The sequence below is a fragment of the Mus musculus genome, chromosome 5, assembly GCF_000001635.26.
Source record: "Mus musculus strain C57BL/6J chromosome 5, GRCm38.p6 C57BL/6J".
NCBI classification, from domain to species: Eukaryota; Metazoa; Chordata; class Mammalia; order Rodentia; family Muridae; genus Mus; species Mus musculus.
Window position 1 is genome coordinate 86,320,145 of NC_000071.6, and position 17,783 is coordinate 86,337,927.

Below are 17,783 nucleotides of genomic sequence, written 5' to 3' on the forward strand. Positions count from 1 at the left end.
ATGGAGAAAACAAAATATTTCAAGATAAATCCAAATAATAGCTATTCACAAATCCAGCCATACAGAAAATAATAGAAGGAAAATGTCAACCAAAGGAAGATAAGCACACCCAAGAAAACCCTGAAAATAATTAAGTCCATACAAACAAAAACAAGGGAAACACACGGGTGTGTGCATGCACATGTACACACACACACACACACACACACACACACACACACATCACCAACATCAAAATAATAGGAATTAATGATCACTGTCATTAATATCTCTCAATATTACTGGACTCAGTTCCCCAATAAGAAGACACAGGCTAACATAATGAACGCAAAACCAGGATCTATCATTCTGCTACACACTAGAAACACTGCATCTATGGTGATTGAGAGTTTTTATGGGTATAGTAGTCTAGATTGGCATCTGTGGGTTTCCTTTTCCTTTTCCCTTTCCCTTCCCCTTCCTCTTCCTCCCTCTCTCCTCTCCCCCCCCTCTCCCTTGTTTTCTCTCTCTCTCTCCCTCTCTCTCTTTCTCTTCTTTTTTTTCTTTTTTAGCAGTTGCAAGATAATCTGCCCAGGCCATTCTAGCTTTTAGAATCTCTGTTGAGGAGTTGGGTGTAATTCTGATAGGCCTGATTTTGTTATGTTACCTGGTAATAAAGGTAAACATTAACTCAGAGAAAAGTGTTGAAAAAAAGTTTTTTTTTCAAGAAAATTTACCCAAGAAGCAAGCTGGAGTAGCCATTCTAGTATTTAATAAAATAGGTATTCAACCAAAATTAATAAAAAAAAAAAGAGAGAGGGAGACAGGGAATGACACTTCATACTCATCTAATGAAAAAAACTTCCAAGATGAATTCTCAATTCTGAGAATCTATGCCTTAAACACAAGGGCACTCACACTTGTAAAATAAGCATTGCTAAAGTTTAAATTGCACATCGAACCACATACATTATTAATGGGAGACTTCAATAGCCCACTGTCACCAACTGACAGATCATCCAGGAAAAAACTAAGCAGAGAAATAACAAAACTAACAGACATTATGAGGCAATTTCCTAAACAGAACACTAATGTCTCAGGATCTAAGATCAATGATTGATAAATGGGACCTCATGAAACTGAAATTTTCTATGAGGCAAAGAGTACTATCAAGTGGACAAAACAGAAACCTACAAATTAGAAAAGAATCTTCACTAATCCTACCTTTGACAGAGGGGTAATAATCCAAAATTTATAAAGTACTCAAGAAGTTAGGCATCAACAATCCAAATAACCCAATTAAAAAAGGGTACAGAGCTAAACAGGGAATTCTCAACAGAGGAATCTCTAATGGAGAAGAAGCACTTTAAAAAATGTTCAAAGTCCTTAGTCATCAGGGAAATGCAAATCAAAACAACTCTGAGGTTCTAACTTGCATTGGTCAGAATTGTTATGATCAAAAACTCAAGCGCTAGCACACGCTGGCAAGGATGTGGAGCAAGGGCAACACTCCTCCATTGCTGGTGGAAGTGTAAACTTGTACAACCACTTTGGAAATCCATTTGCGATTTTCTCAGAAACTTCAGAAGAGTTCTACCTCAAGACCCAGTTATACCACTCCTGGGCATATATCTAAAAGGTGCTCCTCTGTCCTACAAAGATACTTGCTCAACTATGTTCATAGCAACTTTATTTCTTATAGCCAGAGATTAGAAACAACCTAGATACCCTTCAGCTGAAGAATGGATAAAGAAAATGTGGTGCATCTACACAATAACATACTGTTAATCTATTAAAAACAAAGACATCATGAATTTGCAGGCAAATGGATCAAATTTGAGAACATCATTCTGAGTGAGGTAATCCAGTCCCCAAAGGACGTGCATCATATGTATTCACTTATAAGTGGATATTAGCCACAAAATCGGGATATTCACTCCACAAACCCAAAGAAGCTCAACAAGAAGAAAGGCACAATCTAGGATGTTTAAAAATCACTTAGAAGGGGAATAGAAAGGTCATGGGAGGCAGATGGAGGGAGGGAGCTGGGTGGAGGAGGGGATGGGGAACAGAATGGTGGTGGTTCTAGATCATGTATGAAAATGATGTGACAGGGAGATGGCCAGATGACCATCAGAAAGAATAGAAATCTGCAACTGAAGGGGATGGAAAGGTTGGGACATCTCCAGGACATGACAAAGACTTGGGATAGGAGAAGAACCCAAGAATCAATGGGGGTGATCTTATCTGTGACTCACAGTATTGGAGATATGGAACCTGGAGGGGCTATCTCCTGTAGTCAGACAGGAACCCCAGTCAAGCAATGGGAACACCAACCTACCCACAAAAATATTGACCCAAAATTTATCCTGACTAAAAGAAATGAAGGGATGGGTGATGGAACAGAGACTGAGGAAATGCCCAACCAGTAACAAGTCCAACTTGAGACCCATCCCATGGGCAAGCACCAACCTCTAACACTATTAATGATACTCTGTTATGCTTGCAGACAGGAGTCTAGCATGGTTGTCCTCTAAGAGGATCCATCCACAGCTGACTCACACAGATGTAGACACTCATAGCCACACAGTGGATGGAGCTTGGAGACTCTTATGGAAGAAGAGTCTTGGAGATTCTTATATAAGAACATGGGGAAGGATTATGAACCTTGAAGGTTTGGAGCTCCACAGGAAAATCAACTAACCTGGATGCTTGGGACTCTCAGATTCTAAGCCACCATCCTCAGAACATACGTGGACTGGACCTGAGACTTTCAGCACATATGTAGTAGAAGTGTAGCTTGGTCTTCATGTGGGTCTGTAGGTGGGATATACTCTTCTAGCTTGATGTGCCAGGGTGGGAGAATACCCAGGGGCAGGGGGAGGGTTGAATCACCTTCTTATAGGAGAAGGGTAAAGGATGAGGGGAAGATTGTGGGAGGAAGTAAACGTTCGGGGGCAGTGAGTAGGATGTAAAATGAATAAGTAGAAATTAATTAATTAATTAAAAAAGTTTTCTGACAGTGGAATTATTACAAAAAAATAAAAATGTCATGTATAAGAAGTTCCTCATTACATGTGAATGAACCCAGTTATAAACTGTAGATCAAAGCTAAAATGAATACAAGCAATTAGATGTAAATCTTATCTCTGCCATACATTAGCATCATTATAATTATTCCAAGCCCTATAGGGATGTGTACAAACATGCTATCCCTCCTTTATGTATACAATGTGATTGACTACAAAGGACTAATGAAACAGAGGCATGTCAAGCATGATGTTTGGAACCAAGTAGGCTGTCACTATAATTGTAACTCTCTCCATAGCTCAACAAGCAGAGGCTGTCTAATTCATATAAGGAACACCTTTGGCATTAAAGCCTAAATAATTATGATCTCTATACTTTTGGCATTCAATCCACCACTCAGAGACAAGTGAACTATCAGCAAAACACAAAGATTACTGGGAAAAGTAAGAAATTAGCATAAAGGCTCCATCGTGATGACAATAGAATACTCTTCAGTAGAGCTTCATTGCTTCGGTGTACCTGGATGTAAGGTTGGCTAGTCCCCTACAAGTTTCTGCTCATGGTTGTCAGTGATGATCAGGCCATTACTGAGGGTATCAGTACATGGTTCAAAATGTTCTCAGCTCTAGTAGTGAGTAGTCTTGTGGTGGCAAAATTAAAAGATGTTTCCTGCATTTCTTTGGTGATCGTTGGTGATACTTGGGACTGTATCTTTTAAGATAGTGTTTTCCTGTCCTCAGCTTTGATAACTAGGTTCTACTACCATGCATATCTAATCTTGTTTCTAGTGCATCCTTAATTATGTTCAATGCCTGCTTAGTCCAGGTATTTACACATTTGGTTTCCAGTAGTGCCAGTCTTAATGTTTGGCATTTCAAATGACACTGATGATTGAAATGATCTTATGAATTTTGCTCCCTGTGTTACTTGAAATGCAGCAGCAACCATGCCTGATTAAACCAGAATCTCATGATTTTAGGAGGATGCCTCAATAAATTCAAATAAATCTCAAATTTGTTCAGCAACATTGAATTATAAAACAGCAGCAGAAAATTATAGAGAACAATGTATGGTTTCCTAGAACCTTTGTTCAGAGACTGCAGACCAGTTGTTTTCATGCTTAGTCTGCCTTTGGATAGTAAAAGGTTTAGTGACAGCTTTCTCAGAGCTTGATAGCATTTCTTCAGAACTGTGAATGTCTCAAAGAAACCCAGTATGAACAAATGGGGAATTGGAAAAGATGCCATTTCAGGGAAAAAAAACAAACAAACCAGCAGTTAGAGAAGTTTTATAGACAGGAAAATGTACAAAGACCCAGATGAGAAAAAATGCCATGGGTGTGAGGCGCAGGCTTCACACTTCGGGAAATGAATTTGGGTTTATTTGACTGAGGATCTATTTCAATATATACTAATGATGCTGTTTTCTACTAGTTGAAAAAGATTGAGGAGAAAGTAGGTATGGTTAGGGGCCCACTGGAATTTACTTTTTTGAGTAATTTTTTTGATTACTGTTTCCTTCCAAATTTTAAAAATTTATTTATTTAATCACTTTACATCCCAATAGCATCACTCCCTCTCCACCCAGTCCCCTCTCACACAAATCCTTGCTCTATTTTCCCCTCCCTTCTCCTCTGAGAAGGGGATGCACCCCGAGGATATCACCCCACCCTGGCATATCAAGTAACTGTAGGACTAGGCACATTCTCTCCCACTGAGGCCAGACTAGGCGGGCCCGTTAAGGGAATTGCAACCCTATAGGTGGAACAACAATATGAACTAACCAGTACCCGGGAGCTCTTGTCTTTAGCTGCATATGTATCAAAAGATGGCCTAGTCGGTCATCACTGCAAAGAGAGGCCCATTGGACTTGCAAACTTTATATGCCCCAGTACAGGGGAACACCAGGGCCAAAAAGGGGCAGTGGGTGGGTAGGGGATTGGGGGTGGGTGGGTATGGGGGATCTTTGGGATAGCATTGAAAATGTAAACGAGGAAAATACCTAATTAAAAAAATGGGAAGATAGATATGCAAAGGCAATAATATCAAGATGGATTATATAAATAAATAAATCAACCAGGAAAAAAAAAGACTAGAATAATTGGGATAAACCTTTTATCATTATCAATTGGCTCTGAAATTATTGTATCGAAATCTTGTTAATTGTGATTTTTATTGATACATAAATCTGATTGGTTAAAAAAAAAAGAGTAGTTGTCCCAAAATTTTTAAGCATTGGACATCCAGTGCCAACATATGCCTGAGTCTAGAAGGATTTCATCATGTTGAACTAAAAAATCCTTCTCTTAGGAGCAGTGTGACTTTCACCGAGTACCAACAAAGTAAGTTTGCACAGGTTCCCTCTACCAGTCCCTTAATCCTAGTGGAAGTAGTAGCCTGTAGTCACCCTTAGTGCCTAATTGTAAATGATCTAATATAAGCATTCTGAAGGTGTTTGTATTTGGTACTTCTATGATATATAATATTGTGTTCAATATAGGTGTTAAATCAATTTTGGAAAATTAAATGAGTAGGATTTTGTAGTCTCTAAGCTATCAGTCTACTAATTAGCGTCTGTGATATAATGTAAAAAACTTTATTAATAAAAAATTAAAGTAAAAATTTATTCTGTTTATTTAATTTGGCATGTATGAGTGTTTTGCCTGAATGTATGTATGTACGTATGTACACTGCCTACATGTCTGATGCCTGCAAGAGGTCAGAAAAGGTTATTGGATGCTCTGGAAATGAGAGCCAGCATATGGATGCTGAAAACTGAACCTGAATTCTCTGAACAAGCAACTAGTACTCTTAACAATTAATCATCTCTCCAGCCTAGATAACAACATTTTAAACATTTTTTTTTGCATTACTGTAATCTGTCCTGCCTGTAACACTACCACTTATATAATAGTGTTGCTCCTAATTTGGGAACAGAAGTTGTGTAAATTCCACAGACTTTTATAACAAGTGTTTAAATTAAGTACTCTAGTGTATGATCCTTTATTTTTTCCTTTGGTATGATGGAGAACTGTGATTTGAAACAGAGAAATACCAGCAAACCATTAAGCTAAAGGAGAAAAGACAATTAATTATGTTTCCATGAATAAAAACAGAAAAGACTCAGAAACATGTCCCATTGAATTGTTCTGGTGTCAATATCCAATTATATTTAGTCATAAGTGTTGTGGGTGGAGTCATCAAGTATCTTTCCTTCTTAATTATTCCCAGATGAAAGAGTACCTGTTGCCTCACCTTTTGAAGCAATGAGCTGCTGTCAGGACCCACATGTTACTGATCAGGGCACCTCCACAGTGGTGGACATTATTGAGCTGTAGACTGACTTGCCAGGGCCAGTCACCGGGCTCAGCTTGCATGCCTCCAATGATTCTCTCTTCTGACAGTGTTATAAGGTCTGGACGTGCTCCACATTCTAGCAACAACAACATCATCATCATCAACAACAACATAAAGGTATTAACATGCTGGCAAGCTGGTGCCAGTTTCCATTTAGAAAATCCCTGTGGAGATTCTCTATCATAAAACTGTATTTAAATATCTTAAGAAACCTACAAACGTTTTCATGTCAGAGGTGAAATTGGTTAAGGTGGGTTCGTTTGCTCAGTTCTTCTCAACCCAAAATCTTATAATAGTTTTTCTAATGCTTAGTTTAATATTTATCAGTAATACTGGAGGTATATATCACAAATAGTAATTTCTATTGCTATTGGCAATAGGCTGCTAACCCTAAGCACTAGCGTTCTTACAAATTTCCCAATATAAGATGTTTAACTAGACTACCATTAAAAACACGCATGGCTGTGGGTTCCTTTCTTGCCTTCTTCAAATAAGTTCCTTAGTAATTATTTTATTACAATTTTATTCAAAATAATTATAGATTAAACACAGAACTGAATTGAAAAATATCGTGGAGTGGAGTCTCACTAAAAAACCTCTTAAGCATCTAAAATAAATCAGAAATCCAAGTACCTGGAACTAACTTCTAAGTACATCCGGCTGGTCTGAGAAGTAAAGTTCACATCTCTAGCGATTCTATGCCTGCCCTCCTAGCCTGATAATATATCTGGGGTGACCTTGGCACAGAATGACTTTCCCTTCAGGTTATAGGCCTCCAACTGACAAGACATATCTATAATTTATTACCTTATGATTAACCCAAACCCACAACAAAGCAAGCCATTTTGGTGGTTTTCAAAAGCTACATGAATTTTGTCATCAAATGTAATTTACACGTTTTCAGAAACATTGCTTTAGAACCCCAGGAGCAAAGCTTCCCACAACAGCCAAGAAAACTGGCAGGAGCTTGATGTTGAGTGCCAAGTGGACTGCCCTTCACTACACTTCCATTCTTTTTTTTTTCTAGAAGGAGGAAGAACTGCTTAAACATTGATCCATCAACTAGTGAATAATTTAATAAATATTTACAAAAATTTTAAAAACTTACCTTGAGTCAAAACATTTTCTGTATCCTGGTCAGTGAGTGCTATCATTAAGAAAGAAAAGGTGAGAACAAAATCAACAAAACAGAAGCTGAAAATCATTTCACCTGGCTCTCAGGAAGCTCAGCGCTGAGACGACCAGAGGTGTGGTCACTGGGAGGGTTTCCTGAAATTCAGATTCCCAGGCTCCACCTCAAGATTTTAGAAATAACCTCTGAGTCACGTGCCCTAGAAATCTCTCTTTACAACTTCATCCCAGTGTGGTGTTGTACTCAAACTGATGGAGGCTTGTGCTTACATGCTTCATGAAATACTTAGCACACTTCTCTGCTCCAAAAGTCACTTATTTCTCTTGGCAAAAGAAGGTTTAAGCAGTCATTAGGGTACAGTGTGATATGTGATAGAAAAAGCTAATTGTTCATTTTTCAAATTCATCTGTGAGTAGACATTGGTATATGTGTTTATTACTTTAGTATTGCTATATATTGCATTGTTTCTTCAATAAGGAACAAAAACAAAGGGTCTTTTAACACATCATTTACAGATGGATGTTAACCAAAATATTCAAATGAAAAGTTACATGGAGAAAAGGCTAACAATACCAAGAGGGTGATTCATGCCATCATGAAGGATATGCACTATTTAAAACTCTAAGGAATGGTTCTTGAAGACAAAAAGGGAAAGGACACTCTAGGTTGAAAGTAAAATAACATTTGTGTTCCCGGATGTCAGATGTGTGTTATGAAATAGTCAGTAGCAGGACTATTGGGAGTGCCTGAAAAGCCAACATCAGCACCACTTAGTGACAGTCTATGTAATCCTACATCCCGATCTGCATTCACAACAGCGTTCTAAGGCAGGTCTAATAGTCCCCTCAACCTTCGAATGAACATACTTTATCAAAAACATGATACTTATATTTCCTCCTTAGTGAGAATACCATATCTATAGGCAATTAGGAATGGGTGAAAAATCTTCCTTCTCTCATTCTCATTCCTTCGAATGACTTCATCCACTTTGCTGCTCCCTACTCTGGTCGTTTGACATTTGTACAGTTATAATACCTTCAAACTAACTTCCACATTGTTATTTTATAGGACCAATACTTTTAAAAACCATGTCAGATTACATTCTGTTAGACTTAAAATTTTTATTGGGCACTCTTCCGATTTTCAATAAAATGCAACCAAACTTCCTAAGACAGGTTTTCACGGTCTCTAAAACTGGTTATGCAAAATCATTTCCAGCTAGAGTTTCGTAAGGTTTGTGCGCTTCATTTGCTTTTGTCAGCATCAGTAGGGCCAAGTTACCCTGTTGGAAGCAGGAAAAATAAATAAGCAAAACCAACCGATCGCTTTTCTTCCTTCTTTGAACAAGAAACACTTGAGTTGATTCTGGACCCTAATGGAAGCAGCAAAGTTACCTATAAGATATCCATCAGCTTCTTGTTCCATAGTTCTTTCAAAGCATTGTGATTATTGGAGAACTTGCTTTTTCCACATTTCTCTCTTTCTCAGGCCAAGTTCCGTCTATCCATGTCTTAGGATGTGCAGATCTTTTTCATGTCTCCCAGTCCATCTGTTTTCCAGTCTCTTTCATTCTGGATCCCTATAGCAGTCACTATCTTTACACTGGGTAGGCTTGATCTAATGAATCCTTTCTCTTGACTCCCTTTTTTTTTCTTTCATGTTTTGAAGAATAACCCAGGGCCTTATACATGCTAAAGAAGTGCACTCAACTGGCTCTGTATATCTACTCCTGATTGTCAAGTCCATTATCTTACACTTAGAATTTTTCCTTCTTTCCTTCTTTCCTTCCTTCTTTCCTTCCTTCCTTCCTTCTTTCTTTCTTTCTTTCTTTCTTTCTTTCTTTCTTTCTTTCTTTCTTTCTTTCTTTCTTTCTTTCTTTCTTTCTTTCTTCCCTTCCTTCCTTCCTTCCTTCCTTCCTTCCTTCCTTCCTTCCTTCCTTCCTTCCTTCCTTCCTTCCTTCCTCCCTTCCTTCTTGGAGGTAGAAACTGCTGTTGATTTTCAAAATTTCTCTGCACACTGCCAAATAAATAGCCAATACCCAAGAAGTTCTTTGGAAGCAACCCTTAAAGTGTAGGAGAAGAGGTGACGTTTTGTTACTTATACCTGGTTTATGGGTGATTAAAGTCAGAAACAGGGAAACCGTTGAAGCAGTGTTTAGGGCAGTAGTTCTCAACCGTCCTAATGCTGTGACCCTTTTTCTACTTTTTTGAGTCATAACGTAATTATCTGTGTTCTCTGATGATCTTAGGCGACTCCTGTGAAAGGAGCATTGGCATTCTACAGGGATCTCTGCCCACAGGCTGAGACGTCTGGTCTAGGAGTAGTTTACTGAGTTAAACATTAACTCTTTAGTTGGAAGGGGAGAAGAGAGTTCAAGAAAGGAAATAGAGGCATTCAGAGAACTTTGAAAATGGATCTTTGTTGGTCTAATGCAGTGATTATTTATCATTAAGTAAGCCTCTAACACTTTAACAAGTAGTACTGTTGTAATCGGTATATACTAGACCAGGGATGGAGCTATGAAAACCCTTCTGATCTTGAGCTCAATGTAAAGTCATGACTTCTGAAAGTAAGCACTGCAAGCAGAACCAAAGAGGTGTCTGTTATTACATAGTTCCTTTATTTCAGGCATGTAACAATTATTTATTGATTATCACATATCAGATTCCGGGTGATAGGAAAATCGTGTCAACAAAACTGATCTGTTAATTACCATTGCTGTTATGGAAAACAGTCTGGAGATTTTTAAGAAAGAAAGACTAAAATTATGGCTACCATATGATCCAGCTATCTTCTGCCAAGTAAATATCTAAAGGAATCAAAATCAGTTGTCAAAGTGATACCTGCACGTTTTTCATAATAAGTTTTATAGAATTAAAATACTAAAGAGGCTTTTTCACATTTTCCTTAAGCAGATTGGAGACATCAGTGAGGAATTATGATTCTCACTTTTGTGAAGATCAAGTGAAGCCTTAAATTCTTTTTGATTCCAACCTCTGAAGGAGGTTGTTCACAGCTACTGGAACAGCCTTAAAGAACTACCTAATCAATTTCAGAAAGAAAATAATCGAGCTTTCTTTGTCGTGTCCTCTCATTCTATACAAGACTCAAAACAGAATAGAAAAGACATGTTAGAACAGGTTAAAATATATTTCCCTGGTGTGCACACTAAGAAGCAGATCTCTTCCCACATTGAAATTACTACATCTAAGAAGAAAGTCATATCTTTAAAACAATTATAACTAGCAAAAAGTAAAAAAGAGTTCTTGCATGTTCTATATTAGAGAGCTATCTATTATATTTAGAAGTGTAATGCACTTTTGAAAGTTCAATTACAAAGAATGAGGTATCATTTTATTAATATGTGAATTTGAATGAGTGAAGTTGAAAGATGTATTAAAATAAAAAGGCATAAAGCATGGTACTTACATGTTATCTCATTCGAAGGGGCTATTTCCAAGTTTCCAGAGCTGCTGAGTCTTCGTAGCACAGATTGAATTCTGGTTTTCATTACCTTTCTGTTGTTACGTTTACTAGATCGAAATTTCATGACAACATCCGCAACCACACCAGTCCCTTCTTTTCTGAGGTCGTAAGAAACAGATCCTTTGGGTAATTTTGTACTGTTTATATACTCTTCTTGATTAAACTATTTTAAAGGAATCCATCAGAGAACATATTTGCATAATAGTGCACACACAATGGTATATCACAATGCTATCTTTCAAATTTGCTTTTAATGAAACTCACTGCAATCACCATACAGTACATATAGCTGGGTTTGAAGTCAGAAAGCTGCCACCAGGTGACTTTTTGTAAACTGTTTAAGTTTCTTAATACAGTGTGTCCAAAATTTTTAGTGTTTTAAATGTTTTTTCATGAAGATTATATGCATAAATTAATGTAGGACTTTTGGAAAGAATGCACAGAAAAACACTAAAGTACACTATAACTAATATTAGCCTCAAACTGAGAAAATACTTACTGTCTTAAACAAACTTAAAAACTGATGAAGCTCCAAATTTGTGTGAGTTAGAGCATCAAGTTAATTTTTTATTACATAGACCCATTCATCCGACCATGAAAAGAACTTCGTAGTCACATATTAATTATTTATTTATTTCTTGTTTGACCACTGAAACACATTCCTCACAAAGAACTTGATATCAAAATCTAGATAAATTCTACTTTATTTCATGTCGATAATTTTAGTTATGTAATGGACGCCCAAAATGCATGGAAAACACTAAAGTGCACTATGACTAATACTAGCCTACTTTTTTTGATGCTGACACTGTACTAAACAGAAGTACCCTGTTCTTGGATAAACAGAAGCCTAAATCCAACCTTCCTCAGGAATTTTGTAAGGTAGGTTTGTGCTTACCAGGAAAACCACTACCTCCTTTATCTACCCCAAAGGTCAACTATCTTGGGCCATCTACTTCTCAGTTAATCCAAACAACTTATATTAGCTCAAAGATTCCCATTCCACTGACTACCAAATAAAATTGGATTGCTTTCCTGACAAGTTCCTGTACTTTGTCTCCCAGACACATTTGACAGTTTGATCTTATCCCCCCATACCTTTCCTTCTAACCACAGAGTGGTCCAGTTTGGTGGTTTCATTGTGTCCTTGGTTACAAATAATTAACATTATGAGCCAACTCCTCCATTTGGTGTAGGCTTGTGTGCTGTCTGGCATGATATCAACTTGACCCAAGCTATAGTCACCTAAGAGGAGGGAATCTTGATTAAGAAAATACCTCCATAAGATGAGGCTTTAGGCAAACCTGTAGAATATTTTCTTAATGAGTGATTAATGGTAGAGGGCCCAACCTATTGTAGGTCATGCCATCTTGGCTGGGGGTCTGGGACTCTATAAGAAGGCAGATGGAGCAAGCAATGAAAGACAAGTCAGTATGCAGTATCTTTCCATGTCCTCTGTATCAGCTCCTGTTTCCAGGTTCCTGCCTGTTTGAGTTCCTGTCCTGTTCAATGTTGAGCAGTGATGTGGAAGCACAAGCCAGATCAACTCTTTCCTTCCCAGGCAGCTTTTGACTATTGTGTTTCTAGGACAGTTTCTCTTCTCTTCTCTTCTCTTCTCTTCTCTTCTCTTCTCTTCTCTTCTCTTCTCTTCTCTTCTCTTCTCTTCTCTTCTCTTCTCTTCTCTTCTCTTCTCTCCTCTCCTCTCCTCTCCTCTCCTCTCCTCTCCTCTCCTCTCCTCTCCTCTCCTCTCCTCTCCTCTCCTTTTCTTTTCTTTTCTTTTTGCTTTGCTCCTTCCTTCCTTCCTTCCTTCCTTCCTTCCTTCCTTCCTTCCTTCCTTCCTTCCTTTTGAAAAAGTCCAATAGGACTTTTGTCTTGATGTTTCTCATACGCTTCTTGGTTTCCTCCTTCCAACTCAACTGCCAGTTCAAATGGTAGACGTACAATCTGTCCCAGGAACTAATTTAGTACTTTTACGAACATCTACAAAACATTTTATGGTGCCTGGTACTACTCTAAGTTTAATTAATTAGCAATGGTGAAATTTCACTGTGGTCACTCTCACAGTTAGGCAATTTAAATGGCGCATCAGACACTGAACAATTAAAACTTACATGATGTTAAATCTAAGCAATTTTGAAATATTGTACAAATATTAGATAAATGGTACAAATTCTATTTCAGATTCAAAACTGAGCTTGCATGATAGTGAGGAAAAATTCTAGTGGTAAAAAAACAATCTATTAAGTTATATATGCTAGCATGTTCAGTAGACTTCCACTTAACAAATATATAACAACCGGAGGTGAGGTCTTTGATGGGTACAAAATAGGAGTTAGCATTGATATTTCAAACAAGTGAACACCAGTGTAAACATGAATTAAGGAGGAAAAAACCCTACTCATAATAAAGAAAAGTTTATCTCTTTCCAAGGCTCAATTATGAATGGGATAAAAAGATTTTTTCCATATAATTTGAGCCTGGCTTTATGATATTTGCATTTGTGTTGATACTAGCAATTTATTCTCAGAATCTTTAAGGTATTCTCAAGATAAAACAAAAAGGAAAAAGAAAGAACCCCTTGAAAGGCTCTGCATAGTATATTGGAAGTGATTAATATACAAGAAGAAATTGTAAATATAAGAAAGTATAAAATTTGATTCCCATTAAAAAAAAAAAAACAGAAAAGCAGGGTGTTGTGGTTCATGCCTGTAATCACAATACTCTGAAGGGTGAGGCAGGAGAATTGAATTAGCTTGAGGCCATCCTGGGCTTTAATGTAAGACCTTATCTCAACAAAGCAAAGAAAGAACAAACAGACTAACAAAAGACTAGGTAAAGCTTTGTGAATAGAAAACATTCTCACTGAAGTAATAACTTTACTACTCATTTACGAAGTATATCGAAGTATATATATATCTATCTCCGGTGAAAGGTTTGTTATTTTCAAAGTTCATCTTTTTTTTTTTTTTTTTTTTTTTTTGGTTTTTTGAGACAGGGTTTCTCTGTATAGCCCTGGCTGTCCTGGAACTCACTTTGTAGACCAGGCTGGCCTCGAACTCAGAAATCCGCCTGCCTCTGCCTCCTGAGTGCTGGGATTAAAGTCGTGTGCCACCACGCCCGGCTCAAAGTTCATCTTTATTGTTTCCTCATTTCTGCTCAAATATCATTTCATCATAGAAGGCTTCTTAATCTCATACGATCTTCAGCCCCGTATTGGTTCTTTACCTCTGTGAAACATTTCATCTGACCCACGACTGTGGTTTTTGTTGTTCCTTATCATCTAACCTCCCTCCTGGGAATACATTCCCCACCAAAACTGAAACCCAGTTTTGTCCTTTGTGTCTATACTTAGAATGGAATTGAGTGTCTGACACATGGTGAGCATGTCTGAAACAGTCATTTAATTGATGAGAACTGTGAGTAAAAGAAGCAATAGTGTTGGCGGTGAGTGGGGTACAATTGAGATTTAAACCACAATGCTAGGTTTTGATTTCTTGAAAAAAAGGCAATAAAATGTTGAATTTGATGAATAGGAATGGTTGATGTAGGCATTGAATGACTATTTTATGTACTTTACTAAAATATTGTAGGGGAAGTAGCAGTGAAGGTCCATCTGAGATTTTAAACACAAGTAAGAAATGGCTAAGTGAGGTGCATTCGGCATTTGCTTATTACCTATGTTCCGATGGCTTAACATTTTGGGACATTTCATTCTTGGAGAACACCACTCTTAAGGGTAGCAAAATTTGTGATGGTAAAAAACCATTTAGCATGGTTTTCAAATAAAAACACACCATCCAGAGTCCTTACCTCCAAGTAACTTCTGTCTTTGGCACTTAAACTTGAAACTGCTATTTACCACCTTAATAATCCTGCACTAGGTACAAGGCAACTGGGGTAGAGTCCTTTACCTTTAGCCTTAAATGCTCTGGAATTCTTAAAATTAGGAAGAAAAATTTAATTACATTTTGATATACATGTTCTTAATAAATATGTCTGTATAAGATATACATCTACTATGTTTGTGTGTATAACTTGTGTATGTTTGTATCAGGACCCATTTATAGATATGTACCTATAAATCTATTGCATTTTAACAGTCTCTTATTTAAAATGCAAATATTTCTATTTATGTGCTTATTTATATAATAAACTACTAAACATGAATATTTATAAGTAAATAAATGTAAACATAATACATTAAACTTCTCATATATAATAATGTTAAATTATTGACACTAGAATTGTTTTAATTAAGAGAATAGTATGTTTGGATTTTTCCTTCAAACAATGTTTGTGTTTGAGATATTCAGTGAAGAAGGATGCATTTGGAGACTGTTACAGTCTAATATTGAAAAGGATGGTTGCATTACATTAAAAGTTATAGAGTTGCCGGGCAGTGGTGGCGCACACCTTTAATCCTAGCACTCTGAAGGCAGAGGCAGGTGGATTTCTGAGTCTGAGGCCAGCCTTGTCAACAGAGTAAGTTCCAGGACAGCCGGGGCTACACAGAGAAACCCTGTCTCAGAAAAAAAAAAGTTATGGAGTTGAGAGATATTTCAGTAGTCAAAGTTGAAGACTAGGCAACTGGGTATGTGGACCTGAGAGAGAGTCAAGATTTGAAGAAGACTCCCAGATTTCTTTCATAAGCAACTGGTTGATGGTGATGTCAACACTGAGACAGACAGTGCTCTTTGGATGAATGCACTTGGTTGAGATGATAAGACAGGTACAGCTCTATGTATATTAATGCTGTCTAAAAATATCATTACATGTGTTCATATCTGTGGATGAAAAAATACAGTTGTATCATGTCTGAGATACAAGTTCATGACTAATCAACAGATAATCAACAGAGGACCCGAAGTCAGTGAAAGGAGTGACTGAACTGTGATACGTGGCTCACAGTGTACACTCATGTTTAACATGTGAGGAACACACTAGAGATATCAAAGGAAAAAGAGAAGATATCTATGTAGATAGCAGGAAAGTCATGCCTATCTAAGAGCCAGAGGATGATATTTCAGCAACAATCCAACAGTGCTAAATGGTGCTCAGAGGTCCAAGAGTAGAAGTAAAATGTTTTCCCTGGATTTCATGATTTGGAAGCTGTTGATGAAATTGGCAAGAACACCTCATAATTTGGAGTGTGGCCAGATGTTAGACAACAGTGGATTAGTGGCAAGTGAGAAGTTAACGAAAGGAAAAGAAAGGCTTTTTCCATCTATTCCTCCAATGTTGGCTTAAAACTCTGAGGGTTAACAGCTAGTATAAACACAAGGCACCCAAAGGAATGCACATTGAGCAGGTAGAAATGTATCCTGTACTCTTCCCATAGTTTCTTCCCATCCTCTAATTCCTCAATAAAACTCAATTTAATCATCTATTTGCCTCTTTTTTGTGACGTTAACAATGCTTGAGAATAAATTCATAATATCTTTGCATATTAATAAAATTCACATTGTCATTTGAAGAATTGAGCAACATGAGCACTGAAGACAATTCTGGAACTACTGCTCAGTGTGACTGTTCTCATTGGAAAAGCCTGTTTTATCACACCACATGGATAACACATAGTAACCAAGGCATGAGTAGCAGATTCCCACAAAGCCTGCATCCAGCCACTCCTGTTATTAGTCCATGACAGACTTGTCATGGAGTTTGCTACATTATCTTCCTTTTATTATGACATTCTTGGAAGCCAAAAACTTACTTTTAGTGTTGGCACGTTGTACTGATCTTGGATGAATACATCCCAAGTATTGTGCAATTTAAGGAGACACTGTTTATACAGATTGCACTATGATATCTAGTGGATTTACACAGTAATATGGCTCCATTACTGTCCCCTCCATTATCAGCTTTTCCCATACCCTGTCTTCTTTCTCCCATTAAGAATGAAGTGATATGGTTATTTATATCAATATCAGAATAAATACAGCATCTTACTTTGTCTTTTAAGCTGCTTCATTTTCCCATTATTTTCATAGTATTAGAACAATTACATGAACATGTCACTTAACAGCCACAGTGCAAACAGAAATCAAATATTCTAAATTGCATCTTTGTACATATAGTTTTTGGTAAGGTATCACTTACCTTAGTTTGACAACATGTGTCCTGATAAACTCACTTTTTAGACTTGATCCTCGAAATTCATCAGTAATCTGTAGAAAGAGAATGGGAAAATAATCCCATGGTAATTGTAGGCTCTTCTTTCCATTTTAATGTCTGCGACATGGCGGCTTATATGATGAAAAGTAGAAATCTATCAGGTGAGGTCAGCTTCGTTTTGCCACAGATAGCATAGGACCAATATAGGCAGATGGTGTAAACTTCGGATGCAGTTTCTATTTTGTATGTATTAAGCACAGATGATCTGGAGAGGGCATGCCTTTAGTATTCACGATATATGATCTAGTAGCTATGAGTTAGGTAGTTGGGAATCACACTCAAGTCACCAGGGAAATTCTATCGTACAACTTCTGATATGTGTATGGTACACAGTGACTGTGTTTTAAATGAATGAAATCAAAATCAGGGTAAAGTTAATTAGAATGATTAGTGATGAAATATCTGAAGGGGTGGAAGAAGCAATATACTTCATTAGAGTTCCCCTGCAGTGCAGGGTCAGGTACACTGTGTTTTTAAATAGAGAATAGATTGCTTTCACTTATAACATGAGGCTGTGCCCTTGTGTATGTCAACACGAGAATATAGCAATGAGGAATTAGGCACATGTTGAAAATTATATTATTCTAGGATTTGAAGCCAGTTTTTTTCAGAACTATGTTTATTAG

At 37.3% G+C, this 17,783-nt stretch overlaps 1 protein-coding gene across 1 annotated transcript in view; it reads right to left on the minus strand.

Annotated features, from left to right (window-relative positions):
- Tmprss11d (transmembrane protease, serine 11d) overlaps window positions 1-17,783 on the minus strand; it is a 70,534-nt gene that overhangs the window by 17,291 nt on the left and 35,460 nt on the right. The window contains exons 4-7 of the mRNA NM_145561.2: window positions 17,083-17,150; window positions 10,927-11,081; window positions 7,474-7,512; window positions 6,264-6,441 (exon numbers count right to left, since the gene is read on the minus strand). Of these exons, the coding sequence (NP_663536.1) occupies window positions 6,264-6,441; window positions 7,474-7,512; window positions 10,927-11,081; window positions 17,083-17,150 (440 nt within the window). The remainder of the gene's footprint in view (window positions 1-6,263; window positions 6,442-7,473; window positions 7,513-10,926; window positions 11,082-17,082; window positions 17,151-17,783) is intronic.